Here is a 23,962-nt window from a genome sequence, read left to right on the forward strand (position 1 = left end):
ATATGGCTGACTCATGTCTATCGGGGGTGTAAACAGTGTGTGCACTACAGCGGTACTGTCGGTACATACATAGGGAGGCTACCTACCGTTGCAGCGGGGCGGACAACATAGAATAGGAGAACCTCAGATACACGGTAGCTACATGTGGTTGTGCGTGAACCTTGTCACAGACCTCAAAGTCATTGTCTGGCTCGTCGTCATCAATCTCAGGCTCCTGACTGATCAGATATGGCTCCAGCGTCCTATTAGTCCCAATAGATATCTGGATATTATATGTACAATACATTTTCTGGTATCTGTAGATGACCTGCTGACCTGATTCATCACACTTGTCATCCTCTTCATAGGACAATGCTGATCTGAATGAGCTGAGTGCATTCTTGGCGGAATTTGGCCACTTCTCCGAAAATGTATTTTCATCTGTGACCTTCATCAGGTCTCCAGCGGGTTTCTGCGCTGTCTCTATCACCTTGTCACCTTGTTTACAAGGTCACTGTACCCCGAAAATTGAGACGCTTTTTTCGACATCCGCGCATATGCCTCAACAAGTCCGCGCGGCAAATCCCACCGGCCACCTCACAACTGTAGCATGCTCGGGCGTGGTAAACAAGGTGCCTGTCGGCGGCGGCCCTGTTCTAGTAAAGCCTTTCCTCAGAATTTAACTTAGGGACTCCAGCAGATCACCCGACCATCAGCTCCTTTTTCGTGTCATATGGTATCTCCCAGTATTCCAAATGCTGTTATATACTCTGTTGGACTAGTGATGAATGGGGAACGATGAAAAAGGACGGACGTAGTTGCTCTACAGCATTTTTGAATTTTTTCGATTTTCGATTTTCAAACACCAACTTCTCACTCGGGACATGAACGTTGAACGTCTGAACTTCTGAAACAACTGTAATGTCGAATGCATGTCCTCATACGTCTAGCAACAGTTCTGTAAGGCCCGAATTCAGAAACGTCCTTACGGAAATTACGGACAGGTCACCAAGTGAAACCGCCCGCTAGCAATTTATAAACGAATTCACCATGGTATGTACCACAAGTTCGACTCTCGATTCGTGGGTCAGACGATTTTCATCTGTGAGTTTGGGCCAACTGACATTACCTGATTAACCCTGGGCCATGGCGGGGCGCTTATCCAGCAATTTGGAGGCGAATGTTCTGTGATAGGCCAACATATGACATCCCTCCTTGGTGGGGCATCTGCTGTACCATCATAAACCTCATCCTTTCGTTTTCAATCATGGTTTTTCCGATCCATATCCCCCGCATTCCTTCCCTTGACGTGACGAGACAATGAGATTCGCATCGCTCCTTGTTACTGCATCGTTCGTGTATGGCTCGGTCGCTATGCCAGTATTGACCGAAGTCGCTGTGGAAAGCAACTCCTTCGGCTCTACAGGCGCGGCTGTCAATGCTGCTGACAATATCGTCCCACACACGATTGTTGAATGTGCGTTTCTTTGTGTGGATTCCATCGTAGACCAGCAGCATTGACGTCGTGCGATAGCATCCCAGATGTCCTCCGCCAAAATGGTGGCGTATTCACCTCCGTCATCATCTGTACTGTATGCAAAGTCCGGCAGTGAGGTCATGGACCAATCTACTCTCACTTCTGACTTCCCGAGTGTATCAGCTCAAGCATCTCAGAGTTCGTGAAGGCTGCCAGATATTCCATCTTGTGTACTGACGTATCAATTCCTGTAGTTGTGGTATATCCCACGGCGCTTGCCATCAGCTCTACACCTATCCCCTCCAATGCGGTGGTGCTGCCTTCCTGGACGAACGGTGCTATGAGAAGAGTTCAAGGGCATTCTCGTGGCATCTTGGCCTTGGCGTTCATATGCGCTATTCTTCAAGTTCTGTGACTGCATTGGATTTCTATAATCTGAGAAATGATTCTAACCTAAAGAGACTTATGATAATGAAAATGATAACGACTACTTGTAGCTATTACTGTAGTTCTAATTCAACATTGTAGTTTGCCACAGGGGCTTTCTGCCCATGTAATACTACTTACCGGATTAGGTACTCCATGGCTTGTTGAGACACGTCGCCCGAAGTTTGTATTGAAACACTCCCCTTGAAGTTGTATTGAATAGGTTTCTGGTTTGGATGCGGTTCTCTCAGTGTATTTCTGCATTGCTTCTTCTTGTCCCACCTCTGGTGCAAGCAAACCAGTCGGGTGGACTCGCCCATCCCAACCTCCAACCGCTCGTCACACGCGGCGACGCCTTCCTCTCAGCAGGCCACTGGAGCGACGCAGCCAAGACATACTCAGATGCCATCTCCCTCTCCCCAGGCGACTATCTTCTCTTCTATAAACGCGCTACTGCCTACTTGTCATCTAATAGACATGCGAACGCTCTCGAGGATTTCTCAAAGGTTTTGGAGTTGACGTCGGGAGAGTTCGATCGGGCCATACTCATGATAGCCAAGATACATATGAAAGACGGTGATTGGACGCAGGCACAGAGAACCCTCGACACCTATGCTGCAAAAGCCTCCGACTCTGACTCTGTCGTAGCTGAGCTGCGAGCGGATATCAAGGACGCACAGGCAGCAGCGAAGAAAGCGAAAGATGCACGACGCGCACAGCTGTGGACAGTGTGTTCCGAGGCTGCAACCCAGGCTCTGCGTGTGGCCAGTCATAGTACAGAGCTGCGACAGACGAAGGCGGAGTGCAGTTTGGCGGGTGGTGATCCACAAGGTGCGGTGGTCGACCTGAGGTTCGTGTCTTTCGTCGTCTCCTCGTCTCCTCGTCTTCTGTTTTACTGACGCTTTCTGTAACACTCAGTCGCCTATCACACCTCTCACCGCCAACGAGCGCGTCCCTCATGCGTATTTTCCGACTCGCCTATTTCCTTCTTCCGCCCTCCCCCTCGTCTTCGCACACGTCGCACCTTCCACCATTGAAACAATGTCTCTACCTCGATCCAGATTCGCCACAATGTCTTGCTGCACATCGGCTCGCAAAGTCTTTGGATAAAGGGTTCGCGACGCTCGACAAGCTCCTTCAGAAGGGGGACTGGATGGGCGTTGTCAAGCACATCGTTGGTCCTGCGGGCATGTACCCCGGCGATGGATTCGCAGCCACATTCGAACGGGCTTTGGGTCAGCAAGCTACCCTCGAACACCTCGCGTCTCCCTCTAAACCAAGCAAGGCATCGTCCATCTCCATCCCGGACGCACGTACTGAGAGTCCCTCGACGAGCACACATCCTCCGGGCTGCATGCCGTGCGTATACGCATCTCAACTTGGTCAAGAAGGGTGAGGCATGGTGCGACGCACTGCTCGCGATGTCGGCAGAGGCACACAGGATGGCCGGGGAGATGTATGCTGGTGGTGGTGAAGGAGGGCCGGAAGTGGATGGGTGGGTTGGGAAGGGTGAGGCATTATTGGCGAAGGAGATGTGGGAGGAGGCAGTAAGAGCATTTGAGAGAGCTGTGGAGGGGAGTGGGAGGAGAGATCGTGATGTCAGTAAATCCTTCCTGGAGTCGTTCTTTTCTCGTTTCTCGAGTGTGCATTTTCTCTTCCGGTGATTCCTGGGTTTCCCGATGAACAAGCACTCATGTCGTCCCTTTGTAGGTCCTTAACCGCTTACAAAAAGCTCAACGTCTCCTGAAACAGTCCAAGACGAAAGACTACTACAAGGTCCTGGATGTCCCTCGCGACGCGGATACCAAGACAATCAAGAAGGCATTGTACGTGTCTTCCTTTCTCATCTACATCCTCCCTCTTCGTTTTACTGGATGATATGACTCATTGAGGTCATGAGTGCAGCCGCAAAGCAGCGATGACAGCCCACCCCGATAAAGGTGGATCCGAGGCGAAGATGGCAGCTGTGAACGAAGCGTACGAGGTGTTGAGTAATCCTGGTGTGTCCTCTTCCCACCACTCTCGTTACAATAAGTGTTTTGATATCCGTAATAAAGAACTCCGACAACGCTTCGACAACGGCGACGATCCCAACGACACCGGATCACAAGGCGGGAGCCCGTTCGCGGGATCTCATTTTGCTGGCTTTGGTGGGTTCGGTGGACATGGGTCTGGTGGCGGTGGGGCGGACCACCCATTTGCCCAGTTTTTCCAACAGGCCGGGCAGCGTGGGTTCTCATTTGGGAGAGGATGAACGGAGCGTGCGTATCGTTATCATAGATGACTGCTAGTATACCAGTTACCACGAACTTCCGATATGTTGAACACAGGAAGAGTTATAATTGGGTACTCGGTGTGGTTTGAGAGAGGGTATAGCGTAACTACAACCCTGCTAAATAATAACCACATTCATGTAGAGGATATCGTACACCATACGATGGCTTTGTATTACCAAGTCGCTGATTCAGAGTCACTTCACTCGGACCCGACGAGTGTCTCACTCCCCCACCTCTCCGGTACCCCGCTCATTGCGAACTCGAAAACGCCTCCTTGTACGATGTCCGCGTGTGTGATGAGCGGTGCCGTAATGGGCACGTCGTTGATGCGTAAACTATGGATGTATGGTTGGGTGGGAGCATTTGGGGCGGATATACTGGAGAGAGGTGCCGCCGTTCTTAGTGGAGTTGGAGAAAGGGGAAGGGGGAAAATTGAGGGTGACGGTGTCGAAGAAGGGGCTGCAAATTCAAGTTACCGTGGGTGATGGCGTAAAATGTGTATGGATGGAAGGGTAAGGAAGAGAGCACACGACGAATAGTTTGGCGTACCTCCCAATGACATATTCTCCCGAGACTGGGTCAACGGGATAAAATCCCAAAGCGCTAAAGAGATACCATGCGCTCATTTGTCCGCAGTCTTCATTCTATTTGATGGCTGTCGTCAGTTCACGTGATTCATTCTGAAAGTGCGGGAGGAAGACAAACAACTAACTAGCGACGAACAGACAAAGAAAAAAAACGCACCCCAGAAAGCCCATTCACCGTAGCATTGTAGTTCTCCTCAGCGATCTGTCGAATACGCGTCTGGGATTTGGACGCTGCACCGGCTAATGAATACAAGTAAGGAATATGATGAGAAGGCTGAGATGTGATTCATCGTGAATGAGATTAGGGAAGTCGTTCGTGGAAGTGTTAGCAATCTTACCTCGTTCGTGTGGTCATTATGGCCTGTGCAGAATCATGCCATCATCAGAAAGACCCCATCAGACTAAGATGAATGAAGAACTAAGAGGAACAAGACACACCGCCATTAAAATGCTCATCCAAAAACTCCACAAAACTTTTGTTGCCACCTCGTCTCTCGATCAATCCGGGGATATCCTGCACTACATCAAAGGTATACGCCCACATATCACCCTCCGTCCATCCCACTTCCTGCCCTGCCCATTGCCCACTGGCGTTCCGCGCCTCCATGAATCCTGTGGCTGCATTGAAGATGGTAAATGGGTTTGTGAGAGAACGGTTCAGGAAGAATGCGGATTCGGTAGGTTTATCGAGTATTTTGGCGAGAACAGAGACAGCGTAATCGTCGTCTGTGATGTTAGATGAGAAGAAAGTTGGGAGAGAAGAGCGAACTAGGACGAACACGAGTAGTCGAGAGTGCGGGAAGCTGCTTCAGAGTGGACGTCAGCTGCCACCCACCCACGTTCCTCATATACGGAGGTAAGGCCCGCGCGGACCTCGTAGCCTACATTCTACGTGCGCCAGAGTGTGATGTTAGACGAAGCGCGGTCGTGCTCGGCCACTTACCTCCTCACGATCAGCGTAGCTGCATAGGATGTAAGTCAGTTTATCCTGTGAGGGATAGGCGTACGTTGACCTACACTGTAGTGGTGTCATTTACTGGAGGATGCGTAGCATCTTTGCGTACGGCTTCCCAGGCGGTCTCCATATTAAACCCAGTGATGCCTTTCAAGGCAGCCTCTGCAATGAGCGAGTCGGCGTGTGTGGCAATCTACATATGTTCGTTATGCACAGGGAGTCAGAGGAACAAATCTTTACCATGATATTGGTCTCTGGCGTCGGTGAGCTCGACACACGACAAAGCAGGAAAGGTAGGGTCAGTACATACCAATGATGTTCTTCCACATAGGAAGCCAGCCTCCCTGTGCAGCGTGATGATACTAACCTCGTATAGGTAGTAGACTTAACGTACCTCCTGGTAATCTTGAAGCATGCTCTGTACCATCCCAGGAATGCGCTCCGGAGCAAAAAGGATAAGCCATGCCCATTCAGCACGGTAGGTATCCTGGAACTACGATGAACGTTTCACAGACCAAGGCAACGAATCGAGCACACCCAGTTCGAGTACCCAGTGTATGAAATGCCTTCGTGGATTGCATCGTCGTATCCAGAATAATAAATACCATATTCGTCTTGTTCGTACGGATACTGCTCCCGGCGGTATTAATAACTACCAGGAAGAGGAGGCAACCGCACCTGTAGGGTATGAAAGAACCCGGTATAAAACACCTGTTTCTGGTCTTTCGTAGCTCCTTGAATCTTGATCCTGTCAAGTTTTTCTGCCCATGCAGTGCGTGTTGCTTTGGCAGTTTCTTCGAGAGATTGGTCATCGGGAATCTCGATATCCAAATTTCTCCTGGCCTGCTCGATCGAGATAAACGATACCCCGACTCGTGCAGTGACCTGTCTAAGAGAGGGGCTGAAGCGCGCATAACCGGATAGTAAGACACCACCGCCTTTTGTGCTCCCCTCCGATAAGGTTCCGTTTTGCGCAACACCCCATGAGTCGAAGGGTTCGTCGAAACGGGCGCAGAAGTAACCGCTCCAATTTCTGGCAGGTGTAGAGACAGGCTCGATAATAAAATCCTGCCGTTCCGGGTTCTTTCCACATATTTCCCTGTTGGTAGGGTCGATAAGGATTGCGCCTTCCGGATATGTGACATTGTAGGGATCCGAGGACCCCAATACGCTAGCACGAGTAGCCTCGATAAGAATGTAAGGTGAATTCGTTCCGATAAACGTAAAGCGTAGATGACCGACGCGAGATGCTAGTGGAGTGCAGAGTGAGTTGGAACGTAGGGGACAGACGGTGGGTCGCGTTTCTCACTTGCGGTCTGCTCTGCTAGGATTCTCCCCCCTTCTATTGCATCCATTTCTACGCTATAATAACTGGCAGAGGTGACCTCATCGTCACGGCTGAATGTCATCCCGCGGTCTTTGAATTCGGTACGGACAGCACCAGCACCGGGAGAGACGACCACTTGACCACTTTCACCCATCCAAATAGCGGGTTGGTGTGTTCCCTGGAAGCCATGTATACGCATGTCGGTGTAGTTGTAAGGTGTGACAGAGACGTAGTTTTCCCGCGTCTGTGCGACCCACCGTGTCATGCCAAAGGGGGGTGCAGTAGAGGGAATCATTCCTCCTGAGCCATTTGGTGAGTCGCCACCGTTTCCGATGAGCCTGAACAAGTTTACAAGTGTAAGCAGTGCTTGAATAGGGGGTAACTTACGGTTTGACATGGTCCACTGCGTCGCTGGGTGGAACCGAGAACGCAAGTGGGATGGGTTTCGGTGATGTTGCGGTGAGCAGGCATATCAGGAGAGTCGAACTAAGCAGAGAACGGGCGTTCATCGTTAACAGAGGGGATTCCCTCAGACACCTGGCAACGTCCAACTCATCCCAGCTCATCGCTGCAACTCAAACTGATAAGTCTAATTTAGTATTGTGGGTAGTAGTAATAGACGTTGAGAAGCGAGGGGCACGTGACCATCACACTGCCAGATCCTCAGGGCTTCCATTCCCAAAGCTAAGATCTAGTGTGGTAACAAAGTCCCACAAAGAATCCAGGTGAAAAAACCCAAAAAAAAGACCCAGGCCTTCGTGACATAAGCATACAAAGTTCGAGCAGAGCTCTAATTTAGGAGGAGACATAGGTGATATCAATAACCACAACACAACTACCTATAGCATGGCTGATGAGTCAGGCATAACTGGGAACCTGATGGGTGGGGACCCTCCTGATGCTGCAGATGATGAGACTGAGGAAAGGCACATCAACATCAACGACAACCACTATTGATGCTGCAAACTCCTCATTCTTATCCTCATCCACCATCACCTCCAACTCTTATCCCTGCTACTTGTGTTGGCAGATGCTCTACAGGCTGTCATGGAAGTGATGTGGTGTGCTGACCCAATCCCATACCACATGTTGATCCTGACTGGGAGTGGGTGGGTAGCTGAGTTGTTGAACAGCCATCCCAAGCAAATTCATACAGAACTTGCAGTTCACAAGCACATATTTGAAATCTTATTGTGGGAGCTCCAACAGCATGGTCTCAGTCCTTCCAAACATGTTACACTTGAAGAGCAACTTGTGATCTTTCTGTATACCTCTGTTACTGGTTTGTCCATCAGACATGTAGGTGAATGTTTTCAAAGGTCAAACAGCACAATCTCAAAGTAAGTCTTCAACCACACCATTTTCAGTGGACTAATCATTGTTCTAGGTACTTCAAAAAAATTCTGTTTGTGTTCTCATCTTGTGATATATACAGCAAGTAGATATGATTGCTGTGCAGTGATGCCCCCATCCACCCAATGATTTGCAATAACCCCAAATTTTTCCCATTCTTCACTGATGCTATCAGTGCAATCAATGGGATGCACATCATGTATGCTCCCAGTTCAGAGGAAAGGGATGCAATGCAAGATCACAAAGGTTTCACCTCCCAGAATTGCCTGTTTTGCTGTGATTTCGATATGCATTTCACTTATGTCCTTAGTGGGTGGGAGGGATCTGCAGCTGACTCATTGGTCTATCACAATGTGCAGCTGAGTGATCTTGCTATTCTGGACAGCAAGTACTACCTTGCCAATGCAGGGTTCCCCAATTGCCCCCAACTCTTGACTCCATTCCAAGGGCAATGATACCATCTTGCAGAATGGGGCTGTATGCACATATGGTAAGTATCTCTATTGATGTTTTTATTTACTCATAATTCATTGGAATTTACAGACCAGTAAATGCTGAGGAATGCTACAACCTTCACCATGTGCAGCTTCAAAACATGATTGAACAGATAATTGGAGTTATCAAACATCACTTTTGAATTCTTGTCATGCCTCCAGAGTATGGCATGGACATCCAGGCTCATATCCCTCCCACCTTATGTTGCATTCACAACATCATCTGTATGTACAATCCATTGGAATAGATGATGTTGAAGGCTATGTGTTATGTTTCACCCCTGTTTTCTCTTGTTTCACTGTACATTTACCCTGTGTTCATTCTGATGGACTTCTTTTCCTTTTAGAGTCATCTTCTCTCTGATCTGATGGCTCTCTACCTCCACCACTTGTGTTACTGCCTCTTTACATGCCTAGGACATGTGTCATCATTGCTCAACCAATGGTGTAGTTAGCTCATTACATGTGGACACCTCATGGTCCATTTCCCTGTAGTATTTAGACTGCCAGTTCAAGTCCTGGAACTCCAGACTTGAGCTGCTCAATCATATGCAGCATTCTCAGAACTTGCCCTCAGTGTCCCTTACCAGGACCACTCTTACCAGTGTTCCCCCCAAATCCTCTGTCATTTACAGAGGTTACTGCAGCTGTCACTCAGTAGAAACCTTTAGTCTGTGGCTGAGCTCCCCTTACACCTTGACTTCAGTCTTAGCATAACACTTTGTATCACCTCCACCACTGGAAGAGTCAGAGGAAGTGATCAGTGTGATCATGGATGGCATTCCAACTGCTCTTCCACTTTCTGGAGCACTCCATATGAGCTGAAATACTGGAGGATGGCTTGACAGAGCTGACAGATGAGCCATTGAATGATGGGGCAGTTGGAGGGGTGAAGTTTGATGGTGTACTGGGGGGGGGCAGCAGACTGGTCTGAGCACCAGTTAAAAGTAGATCTGCTATGAACTGAAGCAATGGTAGATGGTGCCAGGTGATGGGAAGTTGTTGGTGTAGGGGGGATGGGATTTCCAGCTGCCAATGAGTGGAACAAAGGTTGATTAACAGATGGCCATGATGGTGGAGCATAGGAAGTTGTTGGCATACTGAAGCCAGCACTTCCAGTCATGAGTGGGTAGAAAATTGTTTGGGTCATAGACAGTGATGCTGATGGAATGATGGGTGACATATCCACATCATTACTGGTTGCTGGTGTGCTAGGTGCACTTCCTCTGACAGGTTCTGGTACTGTGAAGTCAATGGAAGGTGACCCTGGGGACAGCATGTTGTTCCCCATGCTCTTGCTGTTGGAAGAACTCAACCTGGTGCAGGATGGGCCTCCAGAAGAATTGTTGATACTCAATGCTGAAAAGCAATTCAAGCCCTTGCACTTGGAAGGTATGAGCACATTCATCCTGTCATAGAATAACCATCCCTTGTTTTTATGAGGGGCTGCATCCTTGTGGACCTGCTGATGTCACCATTAGCACAGGACATTCAATCTGATCAGATTGAATCATACCTTCATGTAACCATCCCATGAATTCTCATTTGCAACACCAATATCAGTCCCTGACTTCAGGGAATACACAAATCCAGATGAATGGCTGAGATGATCAATGACTGTGTATGTACTTTGTAGTTGTGTGATATCAGCTAGTTATTCTGTCATTTGACTGACTCACACACCCTTTTCCATTTCTCTTTACATGCTTTAGGGGTTTTGGGCCCCCCTTTCTCAGGGTTTGCAAGCATTGGAGAAGCTGCACAGGCATTCCAAAATGGTGCCTTGAAATTCAAACCATCACCAGCAGTTGCCTTCTGGGAATCAATGAGGTCAAGAAGGGCAAATGTATCCTTATCTGACCATGACACTTGTGTTGAGTGACCATCTGGGGACTGCAAACTATGAGATTTACCCTTGTGGTCAGACAATTTCACTGCTTTACAAGGGGGCATGGCAATGGACAGAGGGAGAAGCAAGAGTAGATGCTGTACAAGTGGAGCTTTGATGCATAAACCCACCTCTAGCACAGCATCTTGGCCATATACTAGATGCTCTCCTCCTAAATTGGAGCTCTGCTTGAACTCTGTATGCTTATGTCATGAAGGCCTGGGACTTTTTTTTGGGTTTTTTCACCTGGATTCTTTGTGGGACTTCATTGCTGAATTAGCTCTAATTACCTTGCTTGCAAGGTCTCTACCAGGGTCATAATTGTGTGGGAACCAACTCACCACTGGAACTCCTTCCTTTTCAGGCCTCACCAAAATGTTTTCCATTCCAGGGTCTGAGCCAAAAAGAAGACATGGCTCTAGTAGATGTGTAACAAGTACTTACAGTCACTGTGGAAATGAGATTCTGTCAGTACAGTAACTAGACCATGGAAGGTAGTCTGCCTGCAATACGAACATGGCTAACCATATTCCTTGACAAACTCTGACTGTCAGAAATATTTGGGAAATTTTCTGTACCAAATCCAGACTTCATGATTTCTGCTCAAGCCTTTGCAAAAATCTCAGCATATGGTTTGGAGACAGATCACATGTCCATACTGAACCTGTCATCCCAACAAATCAACATATTGTCAAGTCTGGGCCTACTCTGACCAACTCTGATGCTAGATGAGGTCTGGGGAGAGGTTCAGAAGCAAGTCTGACAGAAGTAACAGAACTCTGACTGGCAGAGTGTTGGCAGGAATGAAGTCCACTGAGACAAAGGCAGAGTGGTGTCACACACCAAAGGTGCTGTGGATGTGGTTACAGCTGACTCTGCCTAACTCATCAACAAGTTGTGCACAATGCCCATGCCATGTATGCAGATGAAGACTAGAGGCCTCATGTGTAGAAAGACTGCTGAATGTGAGCAGTCATCCTTCACACAAGAATGAGTCATCAGTGCTAAAGAGAAAAGAGGAAGTGAGTTATGCATGCATTAAAGGTTTTTAGTGCCCATGTATGGCATTCTATGCATTTCTACAGCACTCCATCCATCAGATGCTCATTTTGCTAAGTCCATCAATAATGGCTGCCTCTTTGTCAATCATCTTGCTTGTCTCATTTGCCAGAGACAGTAGCTATGTATATCTGCCAGGTGTTCCCACCAGCTTCTGTCCTGAAGCCCCCTGGTTCATCCCTTCATTGTCAGCCCCATCCTGTCCCATGCAGCTTGGTCAGTGTGTTCTCCTTGTCAGTATGACTTCCAGAAGGACATTCTTTGGTCACCTCAGGTCTGTCACTCAGTTAGAAAGGTCTTATGTGGTCGTTTTGATCTCCCCAGTTGATGAAGCATATGGATTGTTCCTCCCTGCTCCCTGCACTGTCTTTATTCCAATCTTGTCTGTCATTCTTCCTGCATTGCAACAGCTGCAGCATAATCTACTGTTCTCCAGCCTCCCTGATCACATTCATGACAAGTATGATGTGCATCTTGCCTTCTTACTGCAGGATCCAGCAGAAGACATCCCCCCTTCTCCTCCTCCATCAGAGCCCTGTTCATGAAGCTTTTGTTAACTTTGCTGAGAGGATGAAAGGGTGGGAGACATGATTGCTTATGCTCCCATTGCCCCACAGACCCCCAATTCCCTAGCCCCTTTAATGCCTGACTCATGCCCTTCAGTTCTGGAATTAATACTTCCCTATCTGGAAACACCATCCATCCATCATGCCATCTTTGGATCTAGAGATGTCTCTGCCAAGATCTGACTTGTATCACCACTCCTAATGTGATATCAGTGTGCTTACCCAGTTTCTGACTCTGTTTGACTCATACTGTGATATTTTGACTGCCCTTGACTTGTTTATTTCCAATACTTACCAGTTCTTCTATGCTTGCTTACTTTTCATTTCTTGCTTACTCATCATGATTACTCAGTCCTTACTCATTACTTACCAAGTGTTTGTGCCTTGTTTGTCACAAGCTGCACTCCCCCCCACAGTATATAAACCCCCATGTACTTAACTACAACCCCCAAGTGAACAAGCAATCCAGAAGTCACTCAGCAGTCAGTTCAGTGCATATCTCATCATCAACAGTTGAGGCTCATTCAGAAGAGTCTATCTGTCACCCTTCATCATACTTGGTAGTTGAGGCTCCATCAAGGGTCTATCTACCTCCATCCTGTATCTGAAGCTTTGTCCACACTTAGTCAGCAACTCTTGCTTAGTCATCCCTCCACTCCTGCATAACTCATCATCAACCTGTGCCAGGAGCACATTCTATCAAGGTCCATTACTCCCAAGTACTTTCAGCTGAACACCTTCACTCTGTTCAGCATCCCCCATCCAGTCATCACTTGCTTGTCTTCTCCTGCATAACTTGTCAATGACTTGCACCAGGAGCACCTGCCATTGAAATTCCCCCACTTTAAATTCTTCTGCACTCCAGGTTCCATGAAGGCAAACCACCACTCACTTGCATTTGTCTTTGGTGTTGGATTTGTTTGGTTTTCACCAGCTTTCCACACTTTGACTCACAGCAGAGTGAGGGCATCAGGTTTAGCTCATGTGCTACCCCCTTGCATGATCTCAGCCCTCATATTTCAGAGGGAGAGTACAGATGGAAAGTCAGAGGTAACTCCAACAGGCAGAAGACAGAGACAGAGGGAGTAGGAACTAAGTTGATATTTGTACTGAAGAACAGTGGAGTATGATACATGTTTTTATACTACTATGGAGGTACAGTAACTGGAATCAGAACTGACATACAGGGACTTGTAAAATTTCAAGTAAAACTTCCTAGATGATAAATGAAGGGTAGATGGAGGACATACAAGCAGGTAACATAGAACACCCCAAAAAGGAAACAGTCCAGGCACTGGACCATGCAGTGTGCATGCTGTGGAGTACCTGACTGCACACTGTCAGGGAGAAGCCAAAGGGTAGTCACATGACTCCTCAGAGAATGGTCCATGTGGTCCGGTAGGAGAGCAACACAAGTCTGACAGCAGTCAGAGCAGATGTGGTTTGTAGACAACAGAAGGTGGGCAGAGGTGGTGTGGAGTGAGTGAATGACTGGTGGAAGAGGGTGCAGAGTGAGTGAGGACCTAGAATGAACACACAGTGATGACAGTACCCCCCCCTGAAGGCCACATGTATGGAATGAGATCAACATGAGTTTGATCATTTTGAAATTAGTTGATGCCTCAAGGACCAGAGTTTAACTGTGGTGGAGCTCCATCAGAGTTTGAAGAACCACTTAAAAACACATGTTTGGGGCACAGAAACCCCATACCTTCTTCCCCCATCATCATGTCCTTCCAGCATGAGAACACAACCCCCCAGCCAACCCCAGGCCACTCCCACAACTACTTCCAAGTCATGGACAACACATTGGTCATCCTCACCAATGACTCAACCAACACCAAACATGAGAAGAACACAGAGAAAGCTCATTGGTAGGAGGAGGTGGAGCAGAGAGAGAGGGAGCACAAGGTGGAGTGCAAGGCCAAATGAGAGGAGGCCAAATGACAAAAGGTGGAGGAGGCATGACTGGAGGCAGAAGGCCCAGGCCAGGTGGGATGAGGCCACACAAAAGTGAGTGGTGGAGTACTGCAAGTCAGGTGGAGCTGACTTGTACTTTTATTTTACCTTACTTTCATTCCAGGTTACGCAGCATGGTGTATGATGTCAACACTACCCAGAGGGTCCCTGGGACCTCTGTGGTGGTCACTGTGACCATGCAGCCCCCCTGCACTCACTGTGTAGTGAGTCTGATGGCAGGACAGTGTGAGCCAGGACAAGGCAAGACCAGGGCCTGTGTGCCCTGCCACAAGAAGAAAAAGGTATGTAGCTGGATGAGGGAGGACATGGTGGTGGGACCATCACAGAAGAGAGCAGGGACAGGGAGCTCCCAAGGGGAGAAGAAGAAAAGGCCATGAGGGAAGGGGAAGGAGAGAGCAATGGAGATGGAAGAGGCAGACAATGAGTGGGAGGTAGGCAGAGAAGATGAGGAGGAGCCAGAGACACCACATGAGGGACCCTCAGGAGCAGGGGTCTCCTCCTGGTGGGCAGAGTAGGAGCAGGAGTGGCAGCTGCAGGCTGTGGAGAGGTACACAGAGGCACATGAGAGGGCTGCAACAGCCTTCAAGAGGATGGCAAGGGCAGCCAAGTGGATGGTGGAGGCCATGGAGCAGACAGCCAATGAGTGGGGGCTGTACCACAAGTGGGCAGAATGGGAGGAGATGAGGAGGAGGGAGGATGTGTGTGAGGCCAAGATGGCTGAGTTTGAGCATGCAGGAGGAGGATGGAAGAGGCTGCAGTCAGAGGCAGCAGAGGACAAGAATGATGGAGCAGATGAAGGTGCAGATGGGGACAATGAGGAAGAGGAGGAAGTCAGAGGGGGGCAGGAAGTTGGAGGAGAGCAAGGAGGCAGAGAAGAACAGGAGGTTGGTGGAGAGGAACAGGTGATGGAGGAGTAGGGTAGTTTTCTTTTTTCTTTTGTCTTCATGTTTTTAGTTTGTATATTTTTTGTATTACTATGAAATAGACTTGTGATTTTATTTGTGTGTCTGAGAAGTAAGACAGATGAGCAGAGGAAATTCTAAAGTACTCAAGGTAGTTCAGTAAGGGGTGGAGTTGGCCCATGGAGGAAGGTTATGTGGGCAGAGTATTACAGTGGAGGTTGGTACAGGCCAGGTTTGTGTGGATAATGTTCATGGAAAGTGGAAACCATGTCAGAAGTGTGATCTAGCTCAGTTGCAAGCAACCAAGAGGTTTCTTCATTGGTGTTCTCATAACCAGCCCAGCAGACTAAATACAAGAGTTGACAGTGGCAGTGATGGTGGTCCACCTTAGAGTTGAGTATCTCCAATACTTTGTACTCAAGGTCACCATCAACATCCACTGGTGGAAGCAGAGGTTGTTGTTGGTTTAGGAAAGGGTTAGCCACTGCAGCTTCCAGTTGTGAGACATGGAAGACCAGATGTACCAAGCACATAGAGTCAGGGAGCTTAAGGGTGACAGTGTGTACCTGGCCTGGCCAAGATGGAGAATGGACCTGAGTACTTTTCAGAGAGTTTTTCTGAAGGATGGGTGGAGTGGAAGTACTTGGCTTTGATGTAGGCCTGTTCTCTAACCTTGAACTCAGGTGGAGGTATGCATTTGGCATCTGCTGGACCCTGGTAGTGCTGCTGAGTGGTGAACATTTCAGAGTGGAGGAAGTCATGAAGGGTGGAGAGCTCAATGACATATTCATGAGCCCTTGGAAAGGTGAAGTCTTGGTCAAGGACCACAGACAGGTTTGGATGATATCCCTTGTTAGTGAAGAAGGAAGAAACTCCAGTTGTCACACTTGGTGTGTTGTTGAAAGTGAACTCCACTAGAGGTAACAGCTCAGCCCAATTGTCTTGTTGGTAGTTACAGTAGACACAAAGGTACTGCTTGAGGGTCTGGTTTGTTCACTTGGTCTGGCCATCACCTTCTGGGTGGTAACCCAAAGTGAAGTGAAGATGGATATCAAGGGCCTTTCCTAAAGAGTGGAAGAAGTGTGAGACAAACTCAGGACCTCTGTCAGAGATGACATTAGCTGGTACTCCATGCTTGGAGAAGACATGGGTAAGGAAGAGCTTAGTGAGTTCAGCAGAGGTGACAGAGTTGTGAGTAGGGATGAACACTGCTTGCTTTGAGAGGTGGTCCACTACCACAAGGATGGCAGAGTAGCCATTGGAGTTTGGGAGGTGTTCAATGAAGTCCATGGAGATGGAGTTCCAAGGTCTCTCTGGGACAGGGAGTTGCTTCAGTAGACCATAGGGGTGGTGGCATGGAGTTTTACTCCATCCACAGGCAGTGCAGGACCTGACATATTCTTTCACATTGGAGCAGAGGTTAGGCCACATGTAGTCCCTGCAGATGAGTTCTAGGGTGCAGTTTTGTCTGAAATGACCTGCTAGAGGATGGTCATGCTTGAAATGAAGCACTCAAAGGCAGAGATCATCAATGTCAGGGACAAAGATGCAACCATCAAGGTGGAGTAGACTGTCAGAGTCCAGGGACCACCAAGGCTTGGTCAGGGTTGGGAGATGGCTGACAGAGACTGGGTTGGATGGTAAGGCAGAGATGATGTTGGAGTGCAAGCACTCAATGTTGAAGACCATGGCAGCATGGAGCACAGGTGCCATGAGGGTAGTGGTATGGAGGGATGATGCAAGTTGCTCCTGTGTAAACATAGAGCAGAACCTTCTAGGTAATGCTGCCAATGGTGGAAGGCCTTGAAGATAGCCAACAGCTCCTTGTCATGGGTATCATAGTTGAGTTCTGGCACAGTCATGGTGTGGGAGTAGAAAGTGACTGGGTGGAGTTCACTGTCAGAGCAGGTGAGTGACAAAATGCCAGCAATGGCATAGTCGGAGGTGTCAGTTTCAACTGTAAGTGGAGTGTCAGGAACCCAGTGAGTGAGAACAGGAGCAGAGCTGAAGGCATCCTTCAGGCAGAGGAAAGTGGAGCAGCACTCTTCAGAAAAGTTCCAAGGAGCACCCTTTCGTGTGAGGTGAGTGAGTGGAATGACAATGTCAGAGTAGTTATTAATGAATCATCTGTAGAAGTTTGTGAAACCAAGGAAGGACCGGATGTCTTGCACCTTCCACAGCTCAGGCCAGTCACAGACTGCCTGAACCTTCTCAGCAGACATGGTGAGACTGGAGGGAGAAAGAACATAACTGAGGTACTCAATGGAGTCAGAGTGAAACTTGCACTTCTCTGGCTTGGCATAGAGACCATGCTTTCAAAGGCAGCAGAGTACCTCTTTTATGTGTTCACAGTGTGACTCCATGTCCTGTGAATAGATTAGGATGTCATCAAGGTATACCACAATGCAGACATCGAGCGTGCCTGCAAAGATGCTATTAACAAATCACTGGAAAGCCACAGGTGCATTAGTCAGGCCAAATGGCATTACCTGCCACTTGTAAGAACCATAACGAGTGTGGAAAGCTGTTTTCCATTCATCTCCATCTGCAATGCAGACTAGATGATAGGCATGGTGGAGGTTGATCTTGGCATAGACTTTAGTGCAGCTTGGAGAGTTGAGTAGGTCAGAGATGAGCAGCAGCAGATAGTGATCTTTTTTCATTATTTTATTGAGTCCTCAATAGTCTATGCAGAGGCAGAGTGAACCATCCTTCTTCTTTATGAAGAGGACAGGGGCACTGTGAGTGGAGGTGGACTGCTTGATGAAACCATAGCCAAGATGCTTGTCAATAAAGGTGTGGAGAGCTTCAAGCTCTGGCAGAGACAGAGAGTAGATCATGCCAATGGGCAGAGAAGAAGTGGAGGACACATGAAGCTTCACATCATCAGTGGAGAGCTGCAAGCAGAACTGTCTAGAGCCAGGGAGAGCACAGGCTCTGATGTATGCAGCAGCATTGATGAGTGAGATGAGTGGAGTGGAGCACAGCAAGTCCCAAGCAAACATGTCATGTGATCATGAACCAGCAACCCTCACAGAGGCAATGTGTCGTCCTGATGCTGATCACTGGTATGCAGCCATGGCTGATGAACTCATGATGTTTAAAAATATAGGATTATATGAGGAGGTCCCTTGGCTGCCTGATCAAAAGATCATTGACTTGAAATGGGTCTACAAAATAAAATGAGGACTGACAGGTGAAATTGATAAATACAAGGAGTGACTTGTTGCAAAAGGATTCATGCAGGTGCATGGTATTGACTACATGGAGATGTTTGTGCCCATAGCCAAGTTCTCTACAATAAGAATTCTACTTGCCCTTGCTGCTAAGTACAATCTTGAAGTTCATCAGATGGACATGAAGTCTGCCTTTTTGAATGGCAAACTTGAGGAAGAAATTTATCTTCACCCCCCTCCAGGCTTTTGAGACTCCAGTGACATTGTCTGGCACCTTTATCATGTGCTCTACAGACTCAAACAAGCTCCAAAATCCTGGTATACAAGACTTCAAGAAGATTTTGAGTCACTTGGATTCATGCACAGTGACACAGACCATAGTCTATTCTTCAAGGTTGAAGACAGTGCCTTAATCATTGCAGCTGCATATGTCGGTGATAAATTAATCCTGTTGAAGAGCCACAAAGCCATCAAATGTCTAAAAACCCAACTGTCATCCAAGTATGACCTCTCAGACTTGGGAGAAGCTCATTGGATACTCAGGATGGAGATTATATGAGATCATGACAAGGGAATGATAGAACTCTCCCAACATCATTATATAGAGTTGATTCTTGAGTGCATAGGCATGCAGGATGGCTGGACAGTGTCTACACCCATCAAGCAAAACCTAAAACTTGAAAAACTTGATGCCCCTGCATGTGACCTTCAGTCATATCAATCAGCACTTGGTGTGCTGATGTATGCCATGTTGGCAACATGACCTGACCTCACTTTCACTGTAGGTGTACTCAGCAGGCATGCCACTACCCCTGGAGACTGACATTGGTCTGTGCTGAAGCAGGTCTACCAGTACCTATGCAAAACTTTGAGTGCATGTCTACAGTACACAAGGGACCCTAGTGGCTCCCTTGTTCATTATGCTGATGCAGACTGGGCCACAGATGTTAATGACTGTCACTCAGTCTCAGGCTATGTCTTTATCCTGTCCAGTGGAGCTGTAAGCTGGTCTTCAAAGAAACAGACCTCTGTAGCTCTGTCGAGCACAGAAGCTGAGTACATGGCTGTTTCAGCAGCTGGAAAGGAACTTCTGTGGGTTCACACCTTACTCCATGAACTAGCTGCAGTCAAGATTGTGCAACCAACCCCCCTCCTAGTCAACAATCAATCTGCAATAGCACTGACAGCTAATGCCATGTTTCATGATTGCACCAAGCACATATCAATCCATCATCATTTTATTCATGAAAAGGTGGAGAGTGGGGACTTTGCAGTCCAGTATGTGTCTACAAATGAGCAGGTGGCTGATGTCCTCACCAAGGGGCTATCATGCAAGAAGCATGAGCATTTCTCTTCTGGTATGGGTATTATTTTCTAAGTCTTGTTATGCTGAGGGGGTGTGTTGAAGTGTTGTCCCCTTTACCTGACTTTTGCTTACATCATACAAGCTTACATAATAAATCTTCGCACTTAGGATGTTTGTTTTTCCTTCAGGTGTACCTCAGACTTCTTCTAACTGAAGCCTGAGTCTCCTTCCTAGGTCCCTCATCTCAGCCTACCTTCAAAATGTAGTAGCCTACAGGTATATCTAATATATCAGTAGTTTGTTCACTACTGAGGTAGCCTACAGATATTTCTACAAAACTGATCCTCTCAAAGAGCCATGAGGCCATTGACCACCTCAAAGTCCAATTATCAGCCAAGAATGACCTCTCCAACTTAGGTGAGGCTCAGTGGATCCTTGGTATGGAGATTATATGAGATCACAACAAAGGAACCATAGAATTGTCTCAGCATTGCTATGTAGAGCTCATTCTTGAGCATATGGGCATGCAGGATAGCTGCACAGTGTCCACACCCATTGAGCAGAACTTAAAATTAGAGAAACTCAATGCTCCTGCCTATGACCTACATGCATATCAAAGTGCTCTTGGAGTGTTAATGCACACTATGCTGGCTACCTGGCCAGATCTTGCATTTGCTGTGGGCATGCTTAGCAGGCATGTGTCTACACCTGGCAACCAACACTGGACCATGCTCAAACAAGTTTACAGATACCTTCAAAAAACTGTTGATGTGCATTTACAGTACACAAGAGACTCTGCGAGCTCTCTTGTAGGCTATGCTGATGCTGACTGGGCCACAGATGCAAATGACTGCCATTCTGTAACTGGCTACATCTTTACTCTGTCCAGTGGAGCAGTTAGCTGGTCATCCAAGAAACAGACCTCTGTTGCTTTGTCTAACATGGAAGCTGAGTACATGGTGGTCTTGGCAGCTGCAAAAGAGATACTTTGGCTATGAATGCTACTACATGAACTAGATATGGATATGACCATGCAGCCCACTTCCCTCCCAGTCAACAATCAGTCTGCAATAGCCCTGACAAGCAATGCAATGTTCCATGACCACATGAAGCACATAGCTATTTGTCATCATTTTATCTGCAAGAAGGTTGAAGATGGAGAAGCAGACATCAAGTACATTCCTACAAATGAGCAGATCGCCAATGTTCTCACCAAGGGACTGTCATGCAAGAAGCATGAATGCTTTTCTCTTGGTATGGGAATTATTTTCTAAAGACTTGCTACACTGAGGGGATGTGTTGGAACATGTGTCCCCTATGTTTATTTGCTTACAGCATACAAGCTTACATAATAATTCTTTGCACTTAGGCAGTTAGTTTTTCCTTGTGCACCTCAGTCTTCTTACCACAGAAGCCTGAGACCTTCTTTATAGTCTTAATTTTGGCCTCCTCTTAAGAATCACCCTCTCTCACTATTGCATCCATACCTGGTGGTCCCCACATTAGCCTCCACACATGCATTGTTGCTATCACTGTGGCTTCAGGTATGTCTTCCAAGCAGCAGGGCAGAGCCACATGGGTTAGATGACAATATTTTGTTGCAACTATTCCCTAAGCCAATCTTGAATACTCCCATATCTCCATCCAAATGACAGTCATAAGTATTATCAGTGTGAAAATTCTGTCCTCTAAATCACTATGTTCAGTACACTCATCAACTCTGATGTGGGGGATCTGAACCAGAGTGTGTCCATCAACCTAACCCTCCTCTCAGGCAGATGGGAACATCATGTCCAACAGAATAGGTGGATATGGCCTGCATAACACTGTGACTCACATGGATACTTAACATCCAACACGTCCCGGCTCATCGCTGCAACTCCAATGCTAAAGTGGGTAGCAAAAGAGGCAAGCATATGAAGTGCGTAGCTATCCATTCCATGTAATTATGTAAATCATCCCAGTGTGATCAACTGCCACTGCCTGTTCTTGATCTGAAGCCAGTCCGCTTCGTCAACTGCAACTGTTCCCTCTCGGTATGCTACACCATCTTTCCACTCGATAGCCAGAAGGATCAGAGTTCTAACACCACGTGCCGCAACCACGATGAAGTCCTGGAGTACAATTTCGGAGCGATAATTGGCGGGCCCTTGGTCTGGTTGAAAATTTGGAGGTGGGGAAAGTGTGTATTCCACCCTACCCACCCGATGCGGTCCCTGGACTCTCCAGCGTCGAACAGCTCTTACATTCGCAAAACTGGTCCAGAAGTACAACTGGCCAATTTGGGAATGGGAACACTGTGTGAGAGATTGGAGCCGGTGAGGTTCCTGCTCCTGCCATAAAGGATGAACGCCATCATTTGGGTGGTCCTGCCATGGCCGTTCTTTAATCCTAATCAGCTGATGCTTTGAGTCCACTATGTTGAAATCAATTACAGGTCGCACAGGACCGCCATCTCCAGCATGGAGAAAAGGAGGATGGTTTGAGTCCCCCGACCATGCCGCCCAGCTCCAGGAAGGAACTGGGATCGTCTCTTTGAGGCCGTTGCTTCCGACGATGGGGACAAGAACATGGTTTCGTGTAGAATGACCGGTGAAATGCCATGTCATTGCATATGAAAAAAGTGATCCCGGAAGGCCCCAGAAGAATGTATCGTCCTGGAGTGCTGCAAGAATCTCGGAAACGCCATTAAACGCGTTCAGAATATCTGTTTGATAGCTCAAGCGCCGCTTTCGGTAACCGGAGAGCAGGTCAGCATAGAGATCGCCATACTCGGATGGCTGCAGAGGCTCCCAGGACAGACAGTCAGCGGCGACTTTCTGGGGGAATGAAAAGAGCCGCTGATCGATGTCCCGGACATCTTCTAGAGCTCGTTCTTCTGAGAACACTGCTGCACGACAACTCCAGTAAACTTGACTCTCCGAGAATACCAGCACCCGGTTGGACAAGATTCGTTCCTGGAATGTCCATGCCCGCTGTGCCCACGGTGTGTCGTCGAGCCCACCTGGTGTCTGACGGACATCAATGACCGTCAGGAGTTCACAGTTGGTGAACTTCAAAGCCTTCTGTACTTGTTCACGGGATCCCCGCCTGACACCTGGAAGGCCACTGTCTGCATTATCCCCAGAGGCGGCGATTATAGTAAACAGAGCTTTCGAATAAATTGATCCCATCCGCGTGATCTCCGCTTGCAGCATCTGCAAGTCATTTTGGATGATACAAAGTGAGTCTACCCATAGGTAGCGCTCTCCGATGGCGTGTACTAGGATAATGGCATCTTGAATTGTGGCGGGGATAGGCAATGAGTGTAAGGAACCTGTCTTCCGAAGATTTTGGGTGTTCTCTTCAAGGTGCTTGTAAACGGGAACTGTACCCCAGACATAACTTAAGGCAACATAGCGGCATTGCGAGGGAGTATACACGAGGCATGACTGGATCACGTCAATCACGAAGGTCGGCTCTCTAGCTTGTTCCACCGGAAGTGGCAAGGAAGGCCTGCAATCCCTCCCGTGCTTGTTTTCACACTGTTCGAGCCATGAGCGTATGAGCTGTGTATTTACTTGTACGGAAACGCATCTGCCGCCGATGGTGCCGAGAAATTCTTGTTCCGTTTGGGTGGATACCAGAGTTGGATTTCTTGCTTCGGCGTAGGATCTGGCCTTAGCCTTGATCTCACTGTTAAGCTTCAACTTGACAAGATACGGTTGTTGCTGACCTGCAAACAAAGAATGTAGTGGGTTCCTCGGGTATCTCTCGATTTGAGTTCCCAAGGGAGGGAAGGTCCCTGGAACAGATTCGCCTCGGACGTATCAAAAATCACGGAGGCCTGTGTAAGATGGAAATGCGTAACGCTGGGATCTTGCACCTCGACTGTCTTCGGCAACTTGAAATTGCAAAACTCTGAGATTTCCGTTATACGACATTCTCCACTGAGGTCTGAGGGCTCTTTATCCAGTCTTTCGGCGATGAGATGGCAAAGATCGCAACCTAAGCGCCGACTCTTGATTTCACCGACAGATCCAAGAGCGATATATGCTGGGTATCTGCCCACGTTTGGGGATGTTGAGCAGGGCAGCAGCTCGCGGCAGGGATGGGGGAGGTGCGTAATGCGTTGTATGTCCAGCTTTGAGCACATTTCACAAAGTTTTGCAAACTCGGAGGCCATGTGATCGATAGTTAGATCTTGTCTTGAAATTGCACCTGATGTGCGC

The 23,962-nt window shown here is 47.9% G+C and overlaps 4 protein-coding genes across 4 annotated transcripts; 2 read left to right on the forward strand and 2 right to left on the reverse strand.

The window, feature by feature from the left end:
* Nucleotides 1–1,299: 1,299 nt before the first annotated feature.
* On the forward strand, nucleotides 1,300–1,871 carry F5J12DRAFT_896096 (uncharacterized protein; the record flags this gene model as incomplete). Its single annotated transcript, XM_051747910.1, has 3 exons — nucleotides 1,300–1,456; nucleotides 1,514–1,654; nucleotides 1,711–1,871. 3 exons carry the CDS (start codon nucleotides 1,300–1,302, stop codon nucleotides 1,869–1,871), a joined length of 459 nt encoding a protein of 152 aa, XP_051596681.1.
* A 247-nt stretch (nucleotides 1,872–2,118) lies between these two features.
* F5J12DRAFT_772601 (uncharacterized protein) lies at nucleotides 2,119–4,136 on the forward strand (the record flags this gene model as incomplete). The annotated part of the gene is made up of 6 exons (XM_051742268.1): nucleotides 2,119–2,732; nucleotides 2,801–3,145; nucleotides 3,168–3,480; nucleotides 3,593–3,708; nucleotides 3,788–3,882; nucleotides 3,940–4,136. The coding sequence occupies 6 exons, from the start codon at nucleotides 2,119–2,121 to the stop codon at nucleotides 4,134–4,136; spliced, it is 1,680 nt and encodes a 559-aa protein (XP_051596682.1).
* A 221-nt stretch (nucleotides 4,137–4,357) lies between these two features.
* F5J12DRAFT_929133 (glycoside hydrolase family 92 protein) lies at nucleotides 4,358–7,700 on the reverse strand (the record flags this gene model as incomplete). Its single annotated transcript, XM_051749482.1, has 16 exons — nucleotides 7,415–7,700; nucleotides 7,010–7,365; nucleotides 6,379–6,950; nucleotides 6,238–6,330; nucleotides 6,095–6,187; nucleotides 6,011–6,044; nucleotides 5,941–5,954; nucleotides 5,763–5,893; nucleotides 5,689–5,707; nucleotides 5,525–5,633; nucleotides 5,184–5,471; nucleotides 5,084–5,106; nucleotides 4,903–5,019; nucleotides 4,708–4,802; nucleotides 4,537–4,617; nucleotides 4,358–4,493 (listed from the first exon to the last, which is right to left on the reverse strand). Exons 1-16 carry the CDS (start codon nucleotides 7,591–7,593, stop codon nucleotides 4,358–4,360), a joined length of 2,340 nt encoding a protein of 779 aa, XP_051596683.1. The 5' UTR covers nucleotides 7,594–7,700.
* Nucleotides 7,701–21,609: 13,909 nt separating this feature from the next.
* On the reverse strand, nucleotides 21,610–23,916 carry F5J12DRAFT_957728 (heterokaryon incompatibility protein-domain-containing protein; the record flags this gene model as incomplete). Its single annotated transcript, XM_051749889.1, has 2 exons — nucleotides 21,610–23,416; nucleotides 23,467–23,916. The coding sequence occupies 2 exons, from the start codon at nucleotides 23,914–23,916 to the stop codon at nucleotides 21,707–21,709; spliced, it is 2,160 nt and encodes a 719-aa protein (XP_051596684.1). The 3' UTR covers nucleotides 21,610–21,706.
* Between the last annotated feature and the right edge of the window lie 46 nt (nucleotides 23,917–23,962).

The sequence above is a fragment of the Pisolithus orientalis genome (assembly GCF_024613125.1).
Source record: "Pisolithus orientalis strain OTSU chromosome Unknown F5J12scaffold_36, whole genome shotgun sequence".
NCBI lineage: Eukaryota > Fungi > Basidiomycota > Agaricomycetes > Boletales > Pisolithaceae > Pisolithus > Pisolithus orientalis.